The sequence below is a fragment of the Teleopsis dalmanni genome, chromosome 1 (genome assembly GCF_002237135.1).
Source record: "Teleopsis dalmanni isolate 2A chromosome 1, ASM223713v2, whole genome shotgun sequence".
NCBI lineage: Eukaryota > Metazoa > Arthropoda > Insecta > Diptera > Diopsidae > Teleopsis > Teleopsis dalmanni.
In genome coordinates this window covers 179,453,140-179,471,513 of record NC_051846.1, presented here as the reverse complement: position 1 = coordinate 179,471,513, position 18,374 = coordinate 179,453,140, and the positions used below count along the sequence as shown (strand labels likewise).

The following is an 18,374-nucleotide window of genomic DNA, read 5'->3' as shown; positions in this document are numbered from 1 at the left end:
CTCCAGAAAAATGTGCGAACACAAAAGTTAAGTACTGCTTTCGGTCAGTTGGTGTACTGACTCTGAGCTTCAAATTTGGCAGGGTATGAGCTCGATTCCTGGTAATTGCAGTCTCAGAAAATTATTTACGAAAAATTAAATACAAGAAATAATTCCAAGACCACTGATGATGGATATTTGGCAATACTCGAAACAACTGTATGATCAGCCAAAAATGCAATTAATTAAAATAAAAAAATAAATTTTTGTTGCTGTAGTTCACTACTGTTTGCAAAACCTCTTTATATTTATTTTGTTATATTGAAAACTTTTAAAATGATAAAAATTTATTTAAAGAATGAATTTAATATACAATAATATGCAGTAAACATAACCAAAATTAATAAAAATAATACCGAGAAACTGGACTATGCTTAATTTATGAGTTGTTATATGAACTACTTAGCACCAGGAACCATAATAGTTATTATTAAAAAATTGAAAATCAATCAAAAATTTTTTTAAAAAAAAAAAAAAATGTTTGAAAAAGTTTATTATTTAACTACTGACCAATACGCCCATTAAAAATCAAAATTATTATTAATATTAAGGATGAAAATTGTTAGAATGAACTATATACTTAAATATGAGTTTAGACAAGTTTTTGCTATTTTAAAGTTAATACAGTCAATGAAAAAGTGATCTTAGTGCGATTTAGTTGACAAAAAATATTAGCTTCCCTTTAAAAATAAAGAATTCTTTCACCACATAGGTAAGATTTTAGATAAGATTCAATGCATTGCAATCGTATATACTATAAGTGCCGGATGACAGATCCTGGAAGGAAATTTGCCTAATAAACATGCAACGGACAAGCAGGAAAAATATCATTACGAAGACTCATATAAATCGACTCATATAAACTAAAAAAAAAAAAATATAAAAATATATATATAAAAAAAAAAATAAATTTAATTAATAATAAAATTTTAATGAGTAGGAAGATGCCATATATATGCATGAGCTTTTATTAAGTTTAACTAACAGATGGCGCCAACGATTAGTAGGTATCAAATTAATTTGACTTATATAGTCAAAAAGACGAGCATTTTGTTGGACAGACGTTCAACTGCAACCGTACAGAAGTTGAGTCCTTCGATAACTTACATCCCCGGTTTATCGTTATAGTGATCATATTGAATTTTGTGTACTAAAAAGAAGATTTGCGGCACACATTGCTTTTCTTATTAAAATAGTTTATTTAGAGTTTACATAGCAATTTTTTGGCAGATTGTGCTATTATATTTTTATATACACAATACTACCTTTCTCTCTCAATAATTTTATTTTTTTATTTTTTATTATTATTTTTTATTTTAATTTTATTTTAAATTTGTATATTTTATATTTTTACTGCTTTTTTGTATAAATATATGCTTACTTCTTATCTATTGAAATTGGTTTTGTCAACTTGTAAATGCCAACTAAATGGAAACTACTACATTTATTTGATTAGTAACAATTAATTTTCTTTATTTGTGATGTGCATAATTGCAATTATTTTTGCATAGGCAAGCATTACTCGCCCAAACTTGAATGCATTTTCAAATGCTTTTATGCAAATAAATTGCATTTTATCGACAGTTTAATAAATCAATTGAAAACAATATCTGCTCTATTTTAATTGCCAATGGAGATAAATTTACATTTGAATAAATACAAAATTATTGAATTTTTATCAAATGAACAGACTAGCCAAACTGATGAGTGTTCGTATATGTTATTTATATGAAAATAAATAGAAATTATTAAAAGTATTAGGAATTATTTTTGTAAATATATACATATATATATATTATATATATATATTAAAAAAGTAATCAAGTTTGTTTTAGGAACAAATTTTTTTTGTATGATACAAACAATAAATCGAATCGGTTTTGTTTTGATTGAATATCTGTTTATGATATAATAAAAATCTTACAACTACGGTAAGGATACCTAGAAGTGGGAGATGTTGTAGTTGATCAAGATCCTCAAAGAAGAGGGCCCGCCATGCATGAGCTGAGCAAAAATAAAACAGGTGAAAGGCACTTTCATCTTTCTTCACACAGCTGCGACAGGTATAATTGCAGAGAAGATTCAATCTGAGTTTTGAGTAAAGCTACCACAACACTGATATCAAAAGGGAGCGTCTCAATGAGAGTATTGAATTTCCTTTAGTGGAATGTGGCCATATTGCATACAGTTGTCTACTTATCGTTGTGTCTTCACATCTTTTATTAAAAAGTTCAGCACAGAAAGAACATAGTAACAGTGTACATGATGTTAACTGAATGTTCAGATTGTTAAGGTGTTCCTGAAGCATCCCTTTTGGCTAGTTCGTCTACTTCACAATTGCCGATGGTGAATATCCCTTTGACTGAGAACCAAGATAAGAGATTAGAGAATGTTGAGCTGAATCTACATCTCGTTTAGAGATATGTAGCAATCAAAAACTGTCTTAGATGTAAATTATATTGACCTTAAGCACTTTAATGCAGCTTGACTGTCTGAGACTCTGGATATATTCCTGTTAAATATATCAGCCACTTTGGGTCCAGCTTTAAGCTCCCTAATGGAAAAACACAATATAATGATCCGCTAGCCTATAGTTAGAAAATTGGTTCACTTACTCATAGAAAACTAAATTGCTTACACCACTAATTAACTTGGGTCCGTCAGTAAAAATGGGTAAACCTTTCCCTAAAAAGGGACCTTCTATATCTCTATGGTCATGATATTAGGTGATCATTTATGATAACTTAAATTTTAAAATAATAAATGGTTTCTAGAGTACCATAATTACAATTTCATATACCAATAAACTTAATTTTTTTATGTCTGTATTCATTTATACAAAAAATTTGGGCTTTCATTAGAAGAGATTTATTTTTATGGAACGACTCACATATAGTAAAAATTGTTAAGCATTGTACGAAATAAACTAAGAATACGCTTCCAACAATGATTTTTATTATATCTACTTTAATTATTTACTACTGTATTTAAATTTTATTTACTTTTCTTTTATTTAGTAATATATTTTTTGCTGAAAAAGATATATTTGCACATTATACAAATCGGATTTATGGATTTATATTTTACAGCCCAAAGTTCTTTTTAGCTTTCATACAAAAACTAAGCAAAAAAGCGTTTCATCGTAATTCAGATAGCTGTGGTCTTTCCATTTTTTTTTGTTCATTAAATTTATAACATTTACTTTAAGCTAAGCATAGCTTGAAATTTGAAAAATCTTTCACAAACTTCACCGACAAGGTGCGAGTATATACAGTTGGCAGTGAAAAACTGTCAGTCAAAAAATTGCAAAAACTCCTGTCAAGTAAAAATAACTTTCTTTTGAGATATTTTTGTATGAAAAGTGCATTTCGAAAATCTCGAAATATTTCAAACATATGTGGCCAACTTCATATCAAAATACTCGTATAACAAAAGATTTACTTACAATTTTTGTGTGTGTTGAAAATTGAATTTTTTTCACAGATACCAAACACTGAAAAAATAGCAACACTCTCCCAGTCTCACTTAAGTAAATAAGTTTACACTAGTAAGTAGTCACTGAACAATGAAACTAGATATTTATTTTGTCATATTGCAATTCGATGAAAGTTACAAGTGCAATTCGAATGTAAATAATAAAATTGGGGAAAGCACACAACAAAAGCAAAACCATTTACTCGAAGGAAAATAAATTCTGTACGTGACAGCAATACAAACGCAAACTTCATGAACAGTTGCAGATAGAAGATATATGAACATGAGCCAAGAAAATGCTTTAAGTCAAATAAAATTAAATGTAGTAATAATTTTATTTAAATTCCAAATAAATTAAAGTTATTATTTACTGTAGCCTTGGGTTGTGGACTACCATAAACCTTAGCGTTTATTTCTCGTTAATCCGACACGTATTTGTGACACATGTTTAACATGGCAATAAGGCAAATTTTACTGCAAATATTTTCTTAAAAATTTATTTTTAAAAACTGAAATGGAGATAGTGAGAGAGAGAGCAAGAGAGAAGCAGAGAAATAACTGTTTTCATAGAGAAAGTTTTCATAAAAATGTTTAAAATACTTGCAACGTGTAATATCCCGCAACGAGCCATGTGACATCAATATTTTTTTAATATTTTTTTTTTAAATCAACAAAGCGTTTTGCTGTGATTTTTTTTCCTATACCAACACTGAAAGTATACCGAGACTCGAAATGACAAAAATAAAAAAAAAAAATGTGGCAAAAAGCAGAATATGGCAAAAAGGATAAAAAATTTCTAACAAACCAACACTGAACTCAACGCAGGCAGCATTTTTTGCTTGAAATCCTTTGTAGACTTAAATTTTTTGTTTTACTTTGAAATTTGTAAAGGAATTGAGGAAACTATATTTTGTGGTAAATAGTGCATCACTTTTATCGGTACCAACACAAATAGTACAAATGTACATACTACATTGATAATATTTCAAACAGGAGGAAAGTTTTCTTTTATAAAATTTCAAATAAAATAAAATAAAATTAAAAATAAAATTAAAATAAAATATATTAATAAGAGTTTCCTAATGGAGATGAAATATAAAACATAAATTTGCAACATAAAAATTCTTTCAATAATATATCGAGTATCAAGCATCATACTTAATTTATGATATATCATTTTAATGATATCAGTACACATATTTGATGATGATATCAGTACACATACTTGCTGATGCACTCCTCACTTGCATATCCGGCAAGTAAATAAAGTATCTTATAAAATGTCATAATGTGCTCAATTCCATAGATATACTCAACTCCATGCATTTCTTAACGAATTAACTACGTTTTTCTTTTCATAATATGAAGTTGAAATACATTTTTATTATAAAACACATGAAACACATTATACGAGTACTTCAATAATCCTTGCAACACCCAGAGGATAAGTATTGAACTCGATAAGAAACTTTTACTCTGTTATTCCCTTAATAATATTCTGTTTAAAGTTTGCTACGTATTTTTTTGCTTTGCACTTTAAGTGGAGCATGCATTTTTGTTGAAGAAATTTCCAAGGAGTGTGAATAAATTAAATGATATTTTATAATATGAAACGCCATAACTAAGTTGGGAGTTTCCATTTACGCATACATAATCATATCCACTGCAGCGAAAAATATATTAAAATTTAATATTTTACTTAATAATTTCACATTTTCTGCAAAATTGTTGGTTTCCTTTTTTGCAAACTCATTTTAAAGTTAACTTGGAGAGAAAAATGTGTACACAGAAATTGCATCTTTTGTAGAAATATTTAATATACTCATATATAATAATTACTATTATTATTCTACTTTGTTATTTAACTCAAAAATATAGAATACTGCAAGAATATTTTAACTATATTGACATGTGATATAGCAACTTTAAATTCTTAGTCAGAGCATTGGGTTCCGATAGGCAAGACCACTACTAATGTATTTTCTTTCAACTACTCCTTGGTAACTTTAAATTTATTGAAAATTAATAAAAAAAATCAAAGGCATAACAATGATTTATAGGTTACCCAATTTATGTAGCGTAGACTGGAAACTTGAGAATGTGACGATGAGCAACACATATTTGGTATTCGAGTTCACGAAAAGTTTTGTAAAGTCGAAGTCTTGTCCGACTTTATATTCTATGTCAATACTTTACAACTATAATAATAGTTTTGTAAAAAGAATTTAATGGCAGTAACACCTACTTAGGAAGATTAACTATATATTATAGAAACCATGTCAAGGACGATTTACTTATCTATTTAGTTAAGTTTTTGAGTGTCTTATTATAATGTCAGCTATTGATAGAATGGGCGTGTCAGGGTAACGCTCCTTTAAAATATGATAACGAGGTTCTTATGCGGAATGCTATATCAAACAAGATTCTTAATTTCATATATTTTGGTTATTTAGTTTATACTAATATATAACTAGTTTTATGTCTTGTGGACGTCCATAGTAGTTTTACCATCATTTTGGATATTTTAGTTTGTGCCTAAATTTAAAAGGTAGTATTTTTAGTATGGATATGTCTACATATACAAACATTTGTTCCAAAAATGTCAATATTCAATTCATTCCTCAGTAATCAAGTGTGATGGTTATGACCAACTTGATGAGATATAAAACTTCTAATCACCATGAACAAATTTTAATCAAAATGCTTTTTTTTCAAACAATTTTTCATTTGTATAATGTATTAAATATTAACATATATATAAAAATAGATCTCCTCTATATTAATAGAATTATGAATTCAGCTGTCGCTAACTTCATTAAAGTTTCGTGAGAAGCTCGTTGTGACATCGAAAGCCTTATGTCAAAAAAAATGATTGCAAGAACCTGTGCGTATATGGGATATGAGTCCATATCCCAAATAACAATAAGGAAAATAAGGTATTTACAATATCTGATACGTTGCAACATATATTTTGTTATATAAATGGAATTTATAGTTTTTTTTAAACCTTGATTTTTGAAGATTATTTCTAATGGCAACCACTTTGACAACTAACAGATGTTTAACCATTCTCAAATTCAAAATGAATATTTAGGACTTTGAGGCACTAAATGATTTATGTGTGATTTATAGATTGGTATAAATGTTTTCACATGTTTTTAAAATAATGCTATATAGAGCACTATAGGTAAATATAATTTTATAATTAAATGACATTAATAGACAGGAACTTTAGTCTCAAGAAGGTTTGCGTGGTATACTGAAAGAAGGTCCAAGTGCTGGTATAATGAAATAAATTAAGGACATTGGGCCCAGAAGCTAATGTTCGAAAAGTTTTTACTGATAGAAAGCAATAGCTAATCGTAAGGCGAATAAACGAATCGTAAGGCGAATGTACGTATGTAAATCATTCTTACATTACATTACTTAGATTACATTCGCCCTAGGTACATCATGGGGCCAAAATTAAACTCAATGTGTGTAATGATATACAAATATCATCCTAATAAAGTTCTTTTTCTAAACATTCTTATGGTTTTATTGTATTTTAATCCGATTTAAAAACCAAACGTATAAAATTTTAATATTTACTGGATGATACTATGTGTATATATTGGCAGTTGGTGCTCTGACACGTTTTGCAATCCACAAAATTTGTTGGAATTATTCTAGTACCTCTACTGTATAGAACTTTTAAAGAGGAGCACTCGCAGTTGTTCCTATGATTTATGTTAAGTCTGCCCGATTTACTATCATTCGAAATTAAATTTAACTTGATTTAATATTACAAATACTTTCATACGTGTATTAAGTCCGCACTATTCAGAGCTTGTGTAGAACTGCATTTCGAATAAAATTTAAGAGCGGTAAGTTGCCAACTTAATATAAATAAAAAAAATCCTGCACAGTGAAACTTAATTACAACAAATGTGTGGGTTGCAGCCAAGTACAAAAAAAACAGATGAAAACAATTTTAATTAAAAAGTTTCGTTTGCACTACTCAACAATTCATTCAGTATTTTCAGTACTTCGCCACTTACTCAACGCGGGTCGAGCTTGGAATGAAGTAAAACTTTTACTACGGATTTAAGGAATGTGATCAAAAAATATTTTAAACATTCTAGTGAACTGCGCTATGATAGATACACCGCTCTTCATTTCGAACAAAAATTACTATAACGCTGGAAGAAGTTTATCCTAGACCGTGAATTTGTATCTAGAAATCCATGCAGATACATTCTAACAGGCAAATAAGACAAACTCGCATGCTGACAGTTGCTATCTTTATGCTCTCAAATATTCTGCAATGTTCCAGCAATTACTTAGCTTTGCTTTTGTTTACAAATTTAGGAATAAGTGAGGCATTAAGCAACTCAGAACTACTAACAACAATAGTAGGAGTTCACTAGATAAACTCTCGCACAACTGAAAATGTTGCGTGTAATTTCTTTTAAATACTTTTTAGGGTATCCGTGCATGCACTGAAACCAAAAGATCGCACTTAGGAAAATGTAGTTTAGTTAGTAGTGGTTCTTGAAGTTCATGTTTAGATTTTTAATTATTTGCCATTGAGTTTCTTTTTAAAGTTTCTTTAATGATGTATTTTTCCAGCGATTTATTATTGCTTAAAATTTAATAATTTTTATAATTAATTATTCAAAATTGAATTGATGCATTAGGAAATCATTACTAACGGATCTTAAGATTAGGAGTTGTAAAGATATGTTAAAATATTCATAGTTAGTAAGTTTGGATGATGTGTTTATAAAAGTAGTTTAAGTATTTTAAAAGGAATATAACTCACGATATCAAAAAATTTATCTTGTTTATCTGAGACGTATAGCGAAGTAATACGATGCAACACTACATATAGTTGGACTGGATTACAGTTTTTTAGTATATGAAAAATTAATTGATTAAAAAATTATTAAAATCACTATAAACTAGTAATTATAAATAAAATGAGGTGAAGATTAGATACTAAATAATATTTGATATTGTATTTGATATGAAGCCAAAAAAAAATGTAACTGATGATTTTTGAGATATATTGGAACTTATATTATTATTATGTTGAGGCTAGTTGAGTCAGTGTACTTGAGCACTTTTACTCTATATTAACTGCAAGGTTTCCTCATAACCCCTCTCTACGTCTTGACTGGATTATTGTTTATCATTTCATCAGACTAAACAGTAATTGACCTCAGAACGTGGATCAGGCTAGTAACGTGTTTGATTCGGTACCCGTAGGTGGAAAATGCGGCAGAGAACATCCGCTTCTGCGGTGGGAGGGCCAAGTCACCAACGATTTACGGGCGCTCGGTGCTATCACCTGGCGATAGCAAGAAACTGCTCGGGTTGACTAGCGGAGGCCACTGGACGCGGCTAAGGACGACTCATGTCTGTAACAGCCAAAAAAGTAAGTAAGTAAGAGCTATTAGAACACAAATATTAACTTGTACTGGACTGGACTATTTGAAGATATTGTCTATTGTGGCCTGTTTTTTCTTTTTTTTTTGAATTTTAATATATAATATATTTATACTTTCTCATTGTTATTACTTTCAGATCTTTGAGAAGATAAGTATTACTAATATACCACTGGACATACTTATCTCTCTTAAACATTTTATTAGATTTAAAATTCGTTCATAAGTGTTTCGATTGTTTTTCCATATGATTTATATCCATATGAGTACACAATATCATTCGATGGCTAATACTCGTAATTAGTTGCGTGCATTTTTTGAACAGAAGCTGCAATTATTTTCTGATAGTCATTACAAAATGTTGTTCCTATTTCTCATTTGGTATGCCGGATGTGTAAATATTAAACGGAGAGGAGCCTTATATGTTAATAAGGAGAGGAGCCTTGTGGCAAAACCGCTTCCATCCCAAAGTAAAAATAACATTTGTTGTTATTTTGTTTTATAACATCAGTTTCGATTTATATAAAAAATATATTTATAATATACCAAATTCCATTACAATATTCTTTTACCTATAATAAAATATGAAAAATTTTTAATTTCAATCGAATCAAATCAAGCATAATTTCATAAATATTTTTTCATTTGAAATTGGAATTTAAACATTTTTTTTTTTAATTTTTGATAATAAAAAATAAAATTTTTCTATTTCAAATCAATTTAGTTCTGCATCCATCAAATTATTTCATTTTATAATTGTTGATAAAATTTTTGTTTGTAAACGCTGTAAGTAAATTGCTCAGAAAAAATAAATCCATTTCCTCTAACCTAAAAAGTATTGGATTTTAGTATTGCCTCATTTGTTGATTGGTGTTTATTGATTTAAAAATATTTTTCCATGCTGTTCTGAAAAGCTCTAGTAATAAAAATATAACAGCAAATAAAAAGTGAAATTCCATTTCAGAGTTTTATTTATTTGTTGTAATCTGTAATAAAAGGACAAACATAATTTGAACTGAAATGTAGACAGTTTTTCAGTACTAGTAATTAAAACTCGAAATGATTTTGTACAAGTAAGAGACAATAATTTTTTTCAAGTTATAATTATTACTTTGCATGGCTTCTCCTTAATGAAATGTTTTCAAATTATGTGGTAATTATTATTACGGGCTTCAGAAGAAATCTCGGGCTTGCTATCCGCTTAAAGTTTTAAGCGATTAGATCAAAGTAAATAGAGTGCCATACTTAAATTATAGTATCTTGTCCACCAGGTAACGGAGATTACCAGGTATATTTTTTAAATTGACTGTTGGTTTTATAGACAAAAAGTTCATAGGTACCAAAAACGAGAACAACCCTCAACTGCACAAAAAACTTTCTTTTCTATAGGAATTATAGGAAGCAGTTCTTTCTATAGTTACCATGCTCTTTCTATAAGAGTTGTGATTATGATTTAAAATTAGAATAACAATTCAGTAAATCGTTATAAAATTTTTTACAGACTTTGGAATAAACACTCTAAAAGTCATTGTTCAGTAATTTACAGCTATAGCAATGAATGTTTAGAATATGATGGATTTTCTGAAATCATTTCTCAAATAACTTAGAATAATTTAAAGATAATGGATGAGTGATCCGTTTGCCTAAACTAAAATTAAAAAAATTTTGAAACGTTGATTATTAAGTACGTTTAATAATTGCTTGATTATCCGTTAGATTTGTGATAGCAAAAAAAAAAAAACCAAAAACAAAACGAATTCTTAAAAAACAAGCCATAGAAGCTCCATTAAGAAAACATAAATGCAAAATATTTTGACATTTTCTGCTGTCAAGCCATAGTTATCGATATCGATAGTTCTCATGCAGCTAAAAAATCATCCAATATTTGAAAAATAATTTTCTTTCATCATTATTGATATCAAAAATAGAAAAAAAATTGAGCATTATTACTTAATATACTGTTTACCAACTGCAATTAAAACGTGTCTAATGAAGTAGAACCTCAAAGTGTCCATTTCCTCTATTAAAAAATAAAGTTTCCATATTCTTTAAGTTTATTAAAAATTTATAGGTATATACATATATATATATATACTAGTCCATATGTATATACTTTATATGTCAATACAAGACACGTCCATGTACGTATATAAAAGAAACATTTAGTTTTTGAAAGTGACGTGAAATAATGTAGTGCAAAAACAGAATTAAAGTAATATATATTAAGTAAAAATAAACTGTTTTCATTTTTCAATAATATATGATAATAATATATGATAATAAATATATAATAATATATAAAAAAAAATTAAATTATTTTTAATCACATATTAATAATAATAAATTGCTTTTCCAAATATTGATCTTTTCGTTAGTCGTTTAAGCTAAATAAATGGTGGAATATTTATATCGGTACATCAAATATATAAAGGTTCATCACGTTCTCATAGCTCTAGAATCTTAGATTTTAAAATATATTCAGAAATGGTTCATATAAAAAAGCACTCCGTATTGTTATACTATTACATAAATTCCGAAGTTCATTAAATTGTTTGGTATGTATTGACTTATCTGGTACATGAAATAAAAACTTTTATAGCTCATTTGATTCCAGATTTACGTGCTGATAAAAGAAAATTTAGCGGTTAAAGGGTTAAGCTCTGCTAAAGTCATGCAATCTGCAATAAATTCTTGAATAATACGAAACATTTTATGGTGAACAATAACTTACAATAGTAAACATGAATCCTTTTTCTATTAAATTTACTCAAATTACAACGTTCTTATCATAGTAATACTTATAATAATAAAAGAAAAAAAGTCAAATAATGAAGTTAAATAAATGAGTATCCTTTTAAACGCAGTGATTTTTGTAGCAATTTCATTAAGTAAAAATTAATGTTGTTTTAAATATAAATGAAATAAAATTGTTAAATAAAATTTATTGAAACACAAAAATTGTTAAAATGAACAAAACTTTTGGAAATGTAGCTTTTATTGTAGGATTTTTAAAATAAAATTCATTTTTATATTTCAGAAAAGTGACTTCAACATAAATGACTTTAAATTAACAAAAGCTGTACAAATTGAAAAAAATATAAACGACTATGTTAAAAGACTTATTTAATCCTTACTGAAAATAAAACTTTTTAATTGATAAATTGCTTTGGAAATGGAAATTATATATTTCACCCGACCACATAAGCCAGCAGCAACAGGACAGAAATGTCGTGTTCTCTTTTATCGCACTGGTAAGTCCTTCTGATTTATTACCTCACCAACTAAATGAATAGAAACTGAATTTAAAAAACAATTTATTTAAACGTGATTTTCATGTCTTAAAAACATTTTTTTAATCAGTTTTTATATGCAATTAATCTTCTAAAACCCTATACTGATATCCTATATAGTACTCTCAAAATGTATTTTTATATGTGGTTAGGTTATATGAGCTTTACAAGATGAAAGTAAAGACTACAACTTTTCAATCTAACAATTGGTTTTATTAGTTAGACACTACGACCTAATTTCTATTTCTAAAAATAGAAATTAATTTTATAAAGATCTAAAATCTCAATCAAATGGTTCAGTTTTCCAACGATATTAACTACATAGATAGCTAGAAATGAAAAAATACTAACAGAAACTTGTAGTTATCAACGGTTGAGAGCAAAATCGATTTAGCGATAACTGAAGAGCTATAATATATATTGAACATTACATATAAATAGTGCTGTGATGCAGTAATTATAATCAATCCAAGACCGCACTTGAGCATACGCTACACGCTATTTTTTTCAGAAGTTTTCATAACACTTCATGGGAACACCATACCACTATCCAGAGAATCTAAATATATGGAAGTTATGCTTAAGAAACAGCTAGAATGGAGTGCTATTGTTAAGGCAGTGAAATACTTGATGGTCTTTACTAATAAAGACCAAACAGCTACAACTGAGAAAGGATGTAATTAAATACAAAGTATACATCCTCAATGGATATATTGAAATACTGCAATAACACAGAGTTTGTAATTAATCCATTAATAACGCCCCTTGTACCTACTAAATTTTTCTTTAAGATGTATTATATTTCCTGGACACATTTAACCACCATCATTTGAATCTATGTACCATGATGCCATCCCTGTTAAAATGATCACATAAGCCAATATAATATAATATTTTTACTAAATACTTGTATAATAACAACTATATTCGCAATTTGATCATATTAAACCCTGCTAATGTGTTTTATTATTTATGAATACTCTTAAGTCTATAAATGCAAGGTTTAGCAGGCTTGCACACTACGAGTGCAAATTAAACATACCTGTCATTGTAGTGCGTGTAGAATCAGATTTATAATATATCTGCCGGTACAGTTATGAAGTGTAAACACTGAGAGGTGATTTTCATGTTGCAATAATCTTTCTGATATGGAGAGTAATCCTTAACAACTTCTAAAGTTTTTCATTCCTATTTAGAAGAAGCTAGCTTTCTATACCCTTAATACAGTAACTATCAAAAGAAGTGGAGACTTTATACAAACTAATAAGAAATATAATGAGATATTAAAAGATAAGTTTGTTCTTTCTTAAATAATTTAATTGCATCTCAAAAAGGTTGAATTATTGCAATTAATAGTTGAATTAATTTGAACATTGAAAAATTTTAATATATTGTTGCATACGTCCATACGTTGATGCGGTCATTCGCGATCGCTGGATCCCGATAAGTAATTAACAGTCAACTCAAGTTTAATGTAACCATTTTTATTGCTCAGTATCTTGTCAAACGCAAACACACCATTTTCTGTGGGGATTATCTATGCCAATCCCCACAGATCTCAAACTGAAGATCTAAACTTAAATTAATCACTGTATTTTCGATATGATGTGCTTATATATGATATTATAAAACGTTAACACCAGCTGGTTCTGAAAAATACAGAGTAAAATATATAGTTATATTTTATTTGCTCGATTGTCAAGAGATGACTATTTCCTTTATAGAACTGAAGTCTGGAATCTTTAATGAAAAGATGATTCATTGACAATGTAATAGATTTTTTAGATTTCAGTTTACAAATCTGCCTTTAAATAATTATAGAATACAACTTAAATGAGCAATTTTTTGTTATTTATAAGTTTTGAATACTAGTAAAAATCATAGAGTAAATAAGCGATTTCAAATATATAAATTAAATGAATTGCTTGAATTCATAATAGTAGTCTGTTTGTTTATTTAAATATTGAACTGTCAGAAGTGTATGTTCAAAATTTTTGTTCGATTTCATGACAAATATTTGTTAAAAAGAACATTCTTCGTCTTGGAAAATATTTTACAAATACAGTATTAAATCCGTTCTTCAGAAATTTTAAAATTATTGTTTATCGAAACCATTAGTGATTAGTGATTTGGAGCAATAAATCGTGAGTACTTATATATTTTTATATCATTAGAATAAAACTAGCTTTTAACTATATTAAAAAATTTGGTTGAAAGTTTATTTTTTATTATTAGTTATCATTTTTAATTGTGATAGCGTATTTTCTAGCCTTAAAGTACAATTAGCCTTTTTTAAATATCAACCATAAATATGGTCATCTTACTTATCACGACAACTATTACCACTTTTGAAGCTAGAGAATGTTAATCAGATAACTACAATCACCGTTTTGTAGATATGAGGCAAGATATCTACAGAAAGTATTACACGACACGAAAGATTTTTCAGCTGATATTACTCATTTCATCTGGAATAGACGACTTTCTTTTTCGAATTTGCTAATTAAATTGCTGGTGCCTTTAATTTCATAATAGTAGTCTATTTTTTTTTATTTAAATATTGAACTGTCAAAAATATACGTATGTGTAATATTTTTTTTTTCAGTTCATATCAAGTCAATCTCTTTAAAGAGGAAGAACATTTTTCGTTTTAGAAAATATTTCATAAATACAGAAGTGATTCCGTTCTTCAGATTTTAAATTTTAAAGTTGCTGTTTATAGACTATTCAAATTGGTGAAATTGATTGTGAGTACTTATATGTTTTTATAGTGTTAGATCAGAGTTCTTTAAACTAAAGAAAAATTTCGCTTGAAAATATATTTATTATTATTAGTTATCGTTTTTAGTTGTGATAGCATACATTCTAACTTTCAACCATAGCTACGGTTTTTACAGTTTCAATTATTACTTCTGTCGTAACTTCAAAATTTTATGACAACTATTACTGCTACTGAAACTGTTTTGCGTTATGCAGAAGATGGTCCTATGACGTGTGGTCATGTCACGCTTAGCTTTTTTTGGTCATGTTCATGAACGTGTGTTATACAAACAGTCAAATCACAGTTCTCAGTTTTATACTCTTCGTCCTGTCGGGTCTAAGCACTAACTTAATAATAGTAAGTGCTTCTCCAAAATAGTGCTACGACGTGTAGTCATGTGACGCTTAGCTTTTCTGGATCATGTTTATGAACGTGAGTTATACAAACAGTCAAATCACAGTAGCATTTTTTAAAGTTTAATTGCCAATAAGCAATAATGATCCGCATTATGTGGCGAGATAATTAACAATGAAAACAACAACAATTTCTGAGACCATGACTATCTGCATAACATTGTTCTTACGACGAAGAAAAAATTATTTATTTTTGTTCAAAATTAGTATAACAATTAACATATTGTATTTTTCGCCTATATTAACTACATTACTTAATACTATTCCACCGACTTTATTACATAAGTATTGTCGTGTTCAGAATCATCTTCTTAGTTTGATTCAAAGCTCTCGTGAAGTATTTCTTATAATAACTAAACTTATAGGTTTCAGTGGTCTTTAGTCTAAACGTGAATAATAGATCCAAATAAAATTTGCAAATGCATGTTTATAAGCTGTTGACTTGAAAGTTCAGTAATATTGTATGTGTAATCAAGTAACCGTGTACTCCCTATACTCTTTATTCATTTCTCTTCTACAAGTAACCAAATGAAACAATTAACCTTAAATGCTCATTCTGGCTAGTGTATTCATTCATGGCCTATTATAACTAAAATTTCTGTAAAGCAGTCCTTATTTTTATATTTAAACAATCTGTCAAAAATTTTAATATTGTAAGAAATAATTTTGGTTTTAACACATTTAGAAGCGATCAAATAATATTGTTTGAAATAGAGCTTTTGTTGTTACTTTACGCTTTTAAAGAGATAAATTGAAAATGGAGAATGATCCAATGCAAATTTTGGCCAAAGGAATGGAGCTGGAGTATACTGGAGATGGTGCGAATGCTATAAAGGAATACCAAAAAGCTATTGATATTTTAATTGTTGATATGGAGAAACAAGCTACCCTTGCAAGGTATGATTTGTATTTCAATTACATCTTAAAGTATATAGATAGAATTGAGGAGATCAAGAAAACACTTCCCAAATCTAATGTTCAACAAGGCATGGTTTCACAACCAATAAATTCAAGTTGTGGAAGTAAGGTCACTCAACACGCAGGTCCAACTAGTGTCGCTAATAACATTCAACCGGATACAGCTTCAAGTGGTGGCATGTCAATGAAAACCGAGACAACTAAGCTAACAGAGAAAGAATCGACTCCATGCCAACCATTGCCAAAAGGATGTAATAATAATTCGGTTAGCGATATGGATATTGATTGGGAGTTAACTAATCGAATACCAAAAGTGCATAAAACCATGTCAAAGGAAAATGTCGCATGCGATTGTGCTGCTTTACCAGAAGATGAACCACCAGTTGAATATATACTACCACATGAAATGGATGATTCAGATAACTCATTCGAAAGCATTTTGAGTGATTCTATTGAATCAAATTTTTCCATAGATGATCCGGTTTATGAGGATATTTCATTTCAAGAATTTTCAATAGAAGCATCTCAAGGAGTAATTCAAGCAAACGGTGATGAAATGACTGATCAAATGTTTATTGAGAGCATTTCTTCAAGTCATGGCATTGATATGTACAATAATTCTCCGGAAGGTATTTTAATGGAAGTTGAGCCATTAGAGGTGTATGATCCGCTTGGGATAATTGATCAGGACTTGGAGTCAATATGTGCCGACTGGGGTTCATCTGATAGTGAATGAAGTTAACAACAATTAAATAGTAATTATTAGCTATAAGGTTGGTATATATTTTTATAATTTTGAATAATTTTAAAATTACGTTGTTGGTTTTGTAGGTTATAGCAATAGCAATAACTCTTATAGCTTAAAGTTCAAAGTTCAACATTTTTCAAAGTAAAGATGTTAAGTTTTGGCGTACAAAATCAAGTGCAAAAATAATTAAGAAAATTTTAAATACATACAGAGAGAAATACTAATAAATTAATTGTACTGTTTGTTGGAAAAATGCGTTATTTAACACATTTAACACATTTAACAATAAAAACAAGCTACTAATAATTTTTTCTTTTATTTTCATTTATTTATGATTTTTTTAATATATTATAAACACGTTAATTTTTAGCTAGCAATAATAAACGAAAATAAACAACTCAAGGTTTAATTAAAGTGAAAGCATGAGACGAAGTGCCAAAGGGTTCGATGTACATTTAATTAAATAAGAGTTCTTGGAGCCACTTCAGTTCACTTTGAAACGCAAAACGTTTTCATGCTTTCTTTGAGCGTTAAAAACTTTTTTATATTTGGCTCAGCTGCTGGCTTAACCCTTTAATTACACTGTTTTTGTATGAAAAGTGTAATGACATTCATTTAATTTCATCTGACTAAGTGAATACTACAAATGGTACATTTGGCGTTGACATAGAATTAAAAATCTTAAGTGGGGTGAAGGTTCCCAACGTCAAGAAAAGCAATCATACTATAATATTCGCTTCTGTCTGTATGTCAGCTCAGTTATGCGAAGATACTTTTAGACATTTTTTGTATATTTCAGATTACCGAACAGTTAAATGCTGTTGGAATTCTGTTTAAAATAGACTAAAAATGAATTGCTCAATGTCTTAAGTTCAATCTGTTAGAGAGGATGTGTGTAAAAGTACTGCCTTGAAGGCAAATGTTGCCTACCATCATAAATCGTATATAATATGAGTACTTTTTATGTAAATTGCACATTTAAATGCTTCTTCTGAAGTGTTAAGATATGTGTTTCATTCTAATTAAAATACGATTCAAAAGAAGCACTTAGAACTTTGTTAAGACTTTACCAAGAGGTATATTTAAAGCTTGTAATAACATGTAATAAAGTAAATAAAAGCAGCCATATGTTAAGTAACTATTAACCTAAAATATCACTTTTTTAACACCAATTATAAATAAATACAATGAATTCATTAAATTCATAAACATACAAGAAAAAATTTAAACATTTCCTAGATGTTTATAACAAGAGAATGCAATAAATATGCACTCTCACAATGTGGTGCATTCACCAATCTG

At 28.4% G+C, this 18,374-nt stretch overlaps 1 protein-coding gene across 3 annotated transcripts; it reads left to right on the top strand.

Moving 5' to 3' along the window:
- The first annotated feature begins 14,276 nt into the window (after positions 1–14,276).
- On the top strand, positions 14,277–17,363 carry LOC119670456. 3 transcript variants are annotated; one of them, XM_038080724.1, is made up of 3 exons: positions 14,277–14,376; positions 16,151–17,097; positions 17,156–17,363. In XM_038080724.1, exon 2 carries the CDS (start codon positions 16,164–16,166, stop codon positions 17,058–17,060), a length of 897 nt encoding a protein of 298 aa, XP_037936652.1. In that variant the 5' UTR covers positions 14,277–14,376; positions 16,151–16,163; the 3' UTR covers positions 17,061–17,097; positions 17,156–17,363. The 3 variants fall into 3 exon arrangements, with proteins under 3 accessions (XP_037936652.1, XP_037936651.1, XP_037936650.1); XM_038080723.1 differs by lacking the exon at positions 14,277–14,376 and adding an exon at positions 14,838–14,979; XM_038080722.1 differs by lacking the exon at positions 14,277–14,376 and adding an exon at positions 14,838–14,979 and having other exon boundaries at positions 16,092–17,097.
- Positions 17,364–18,374: the final 1,011 nt, after the last annotated feature.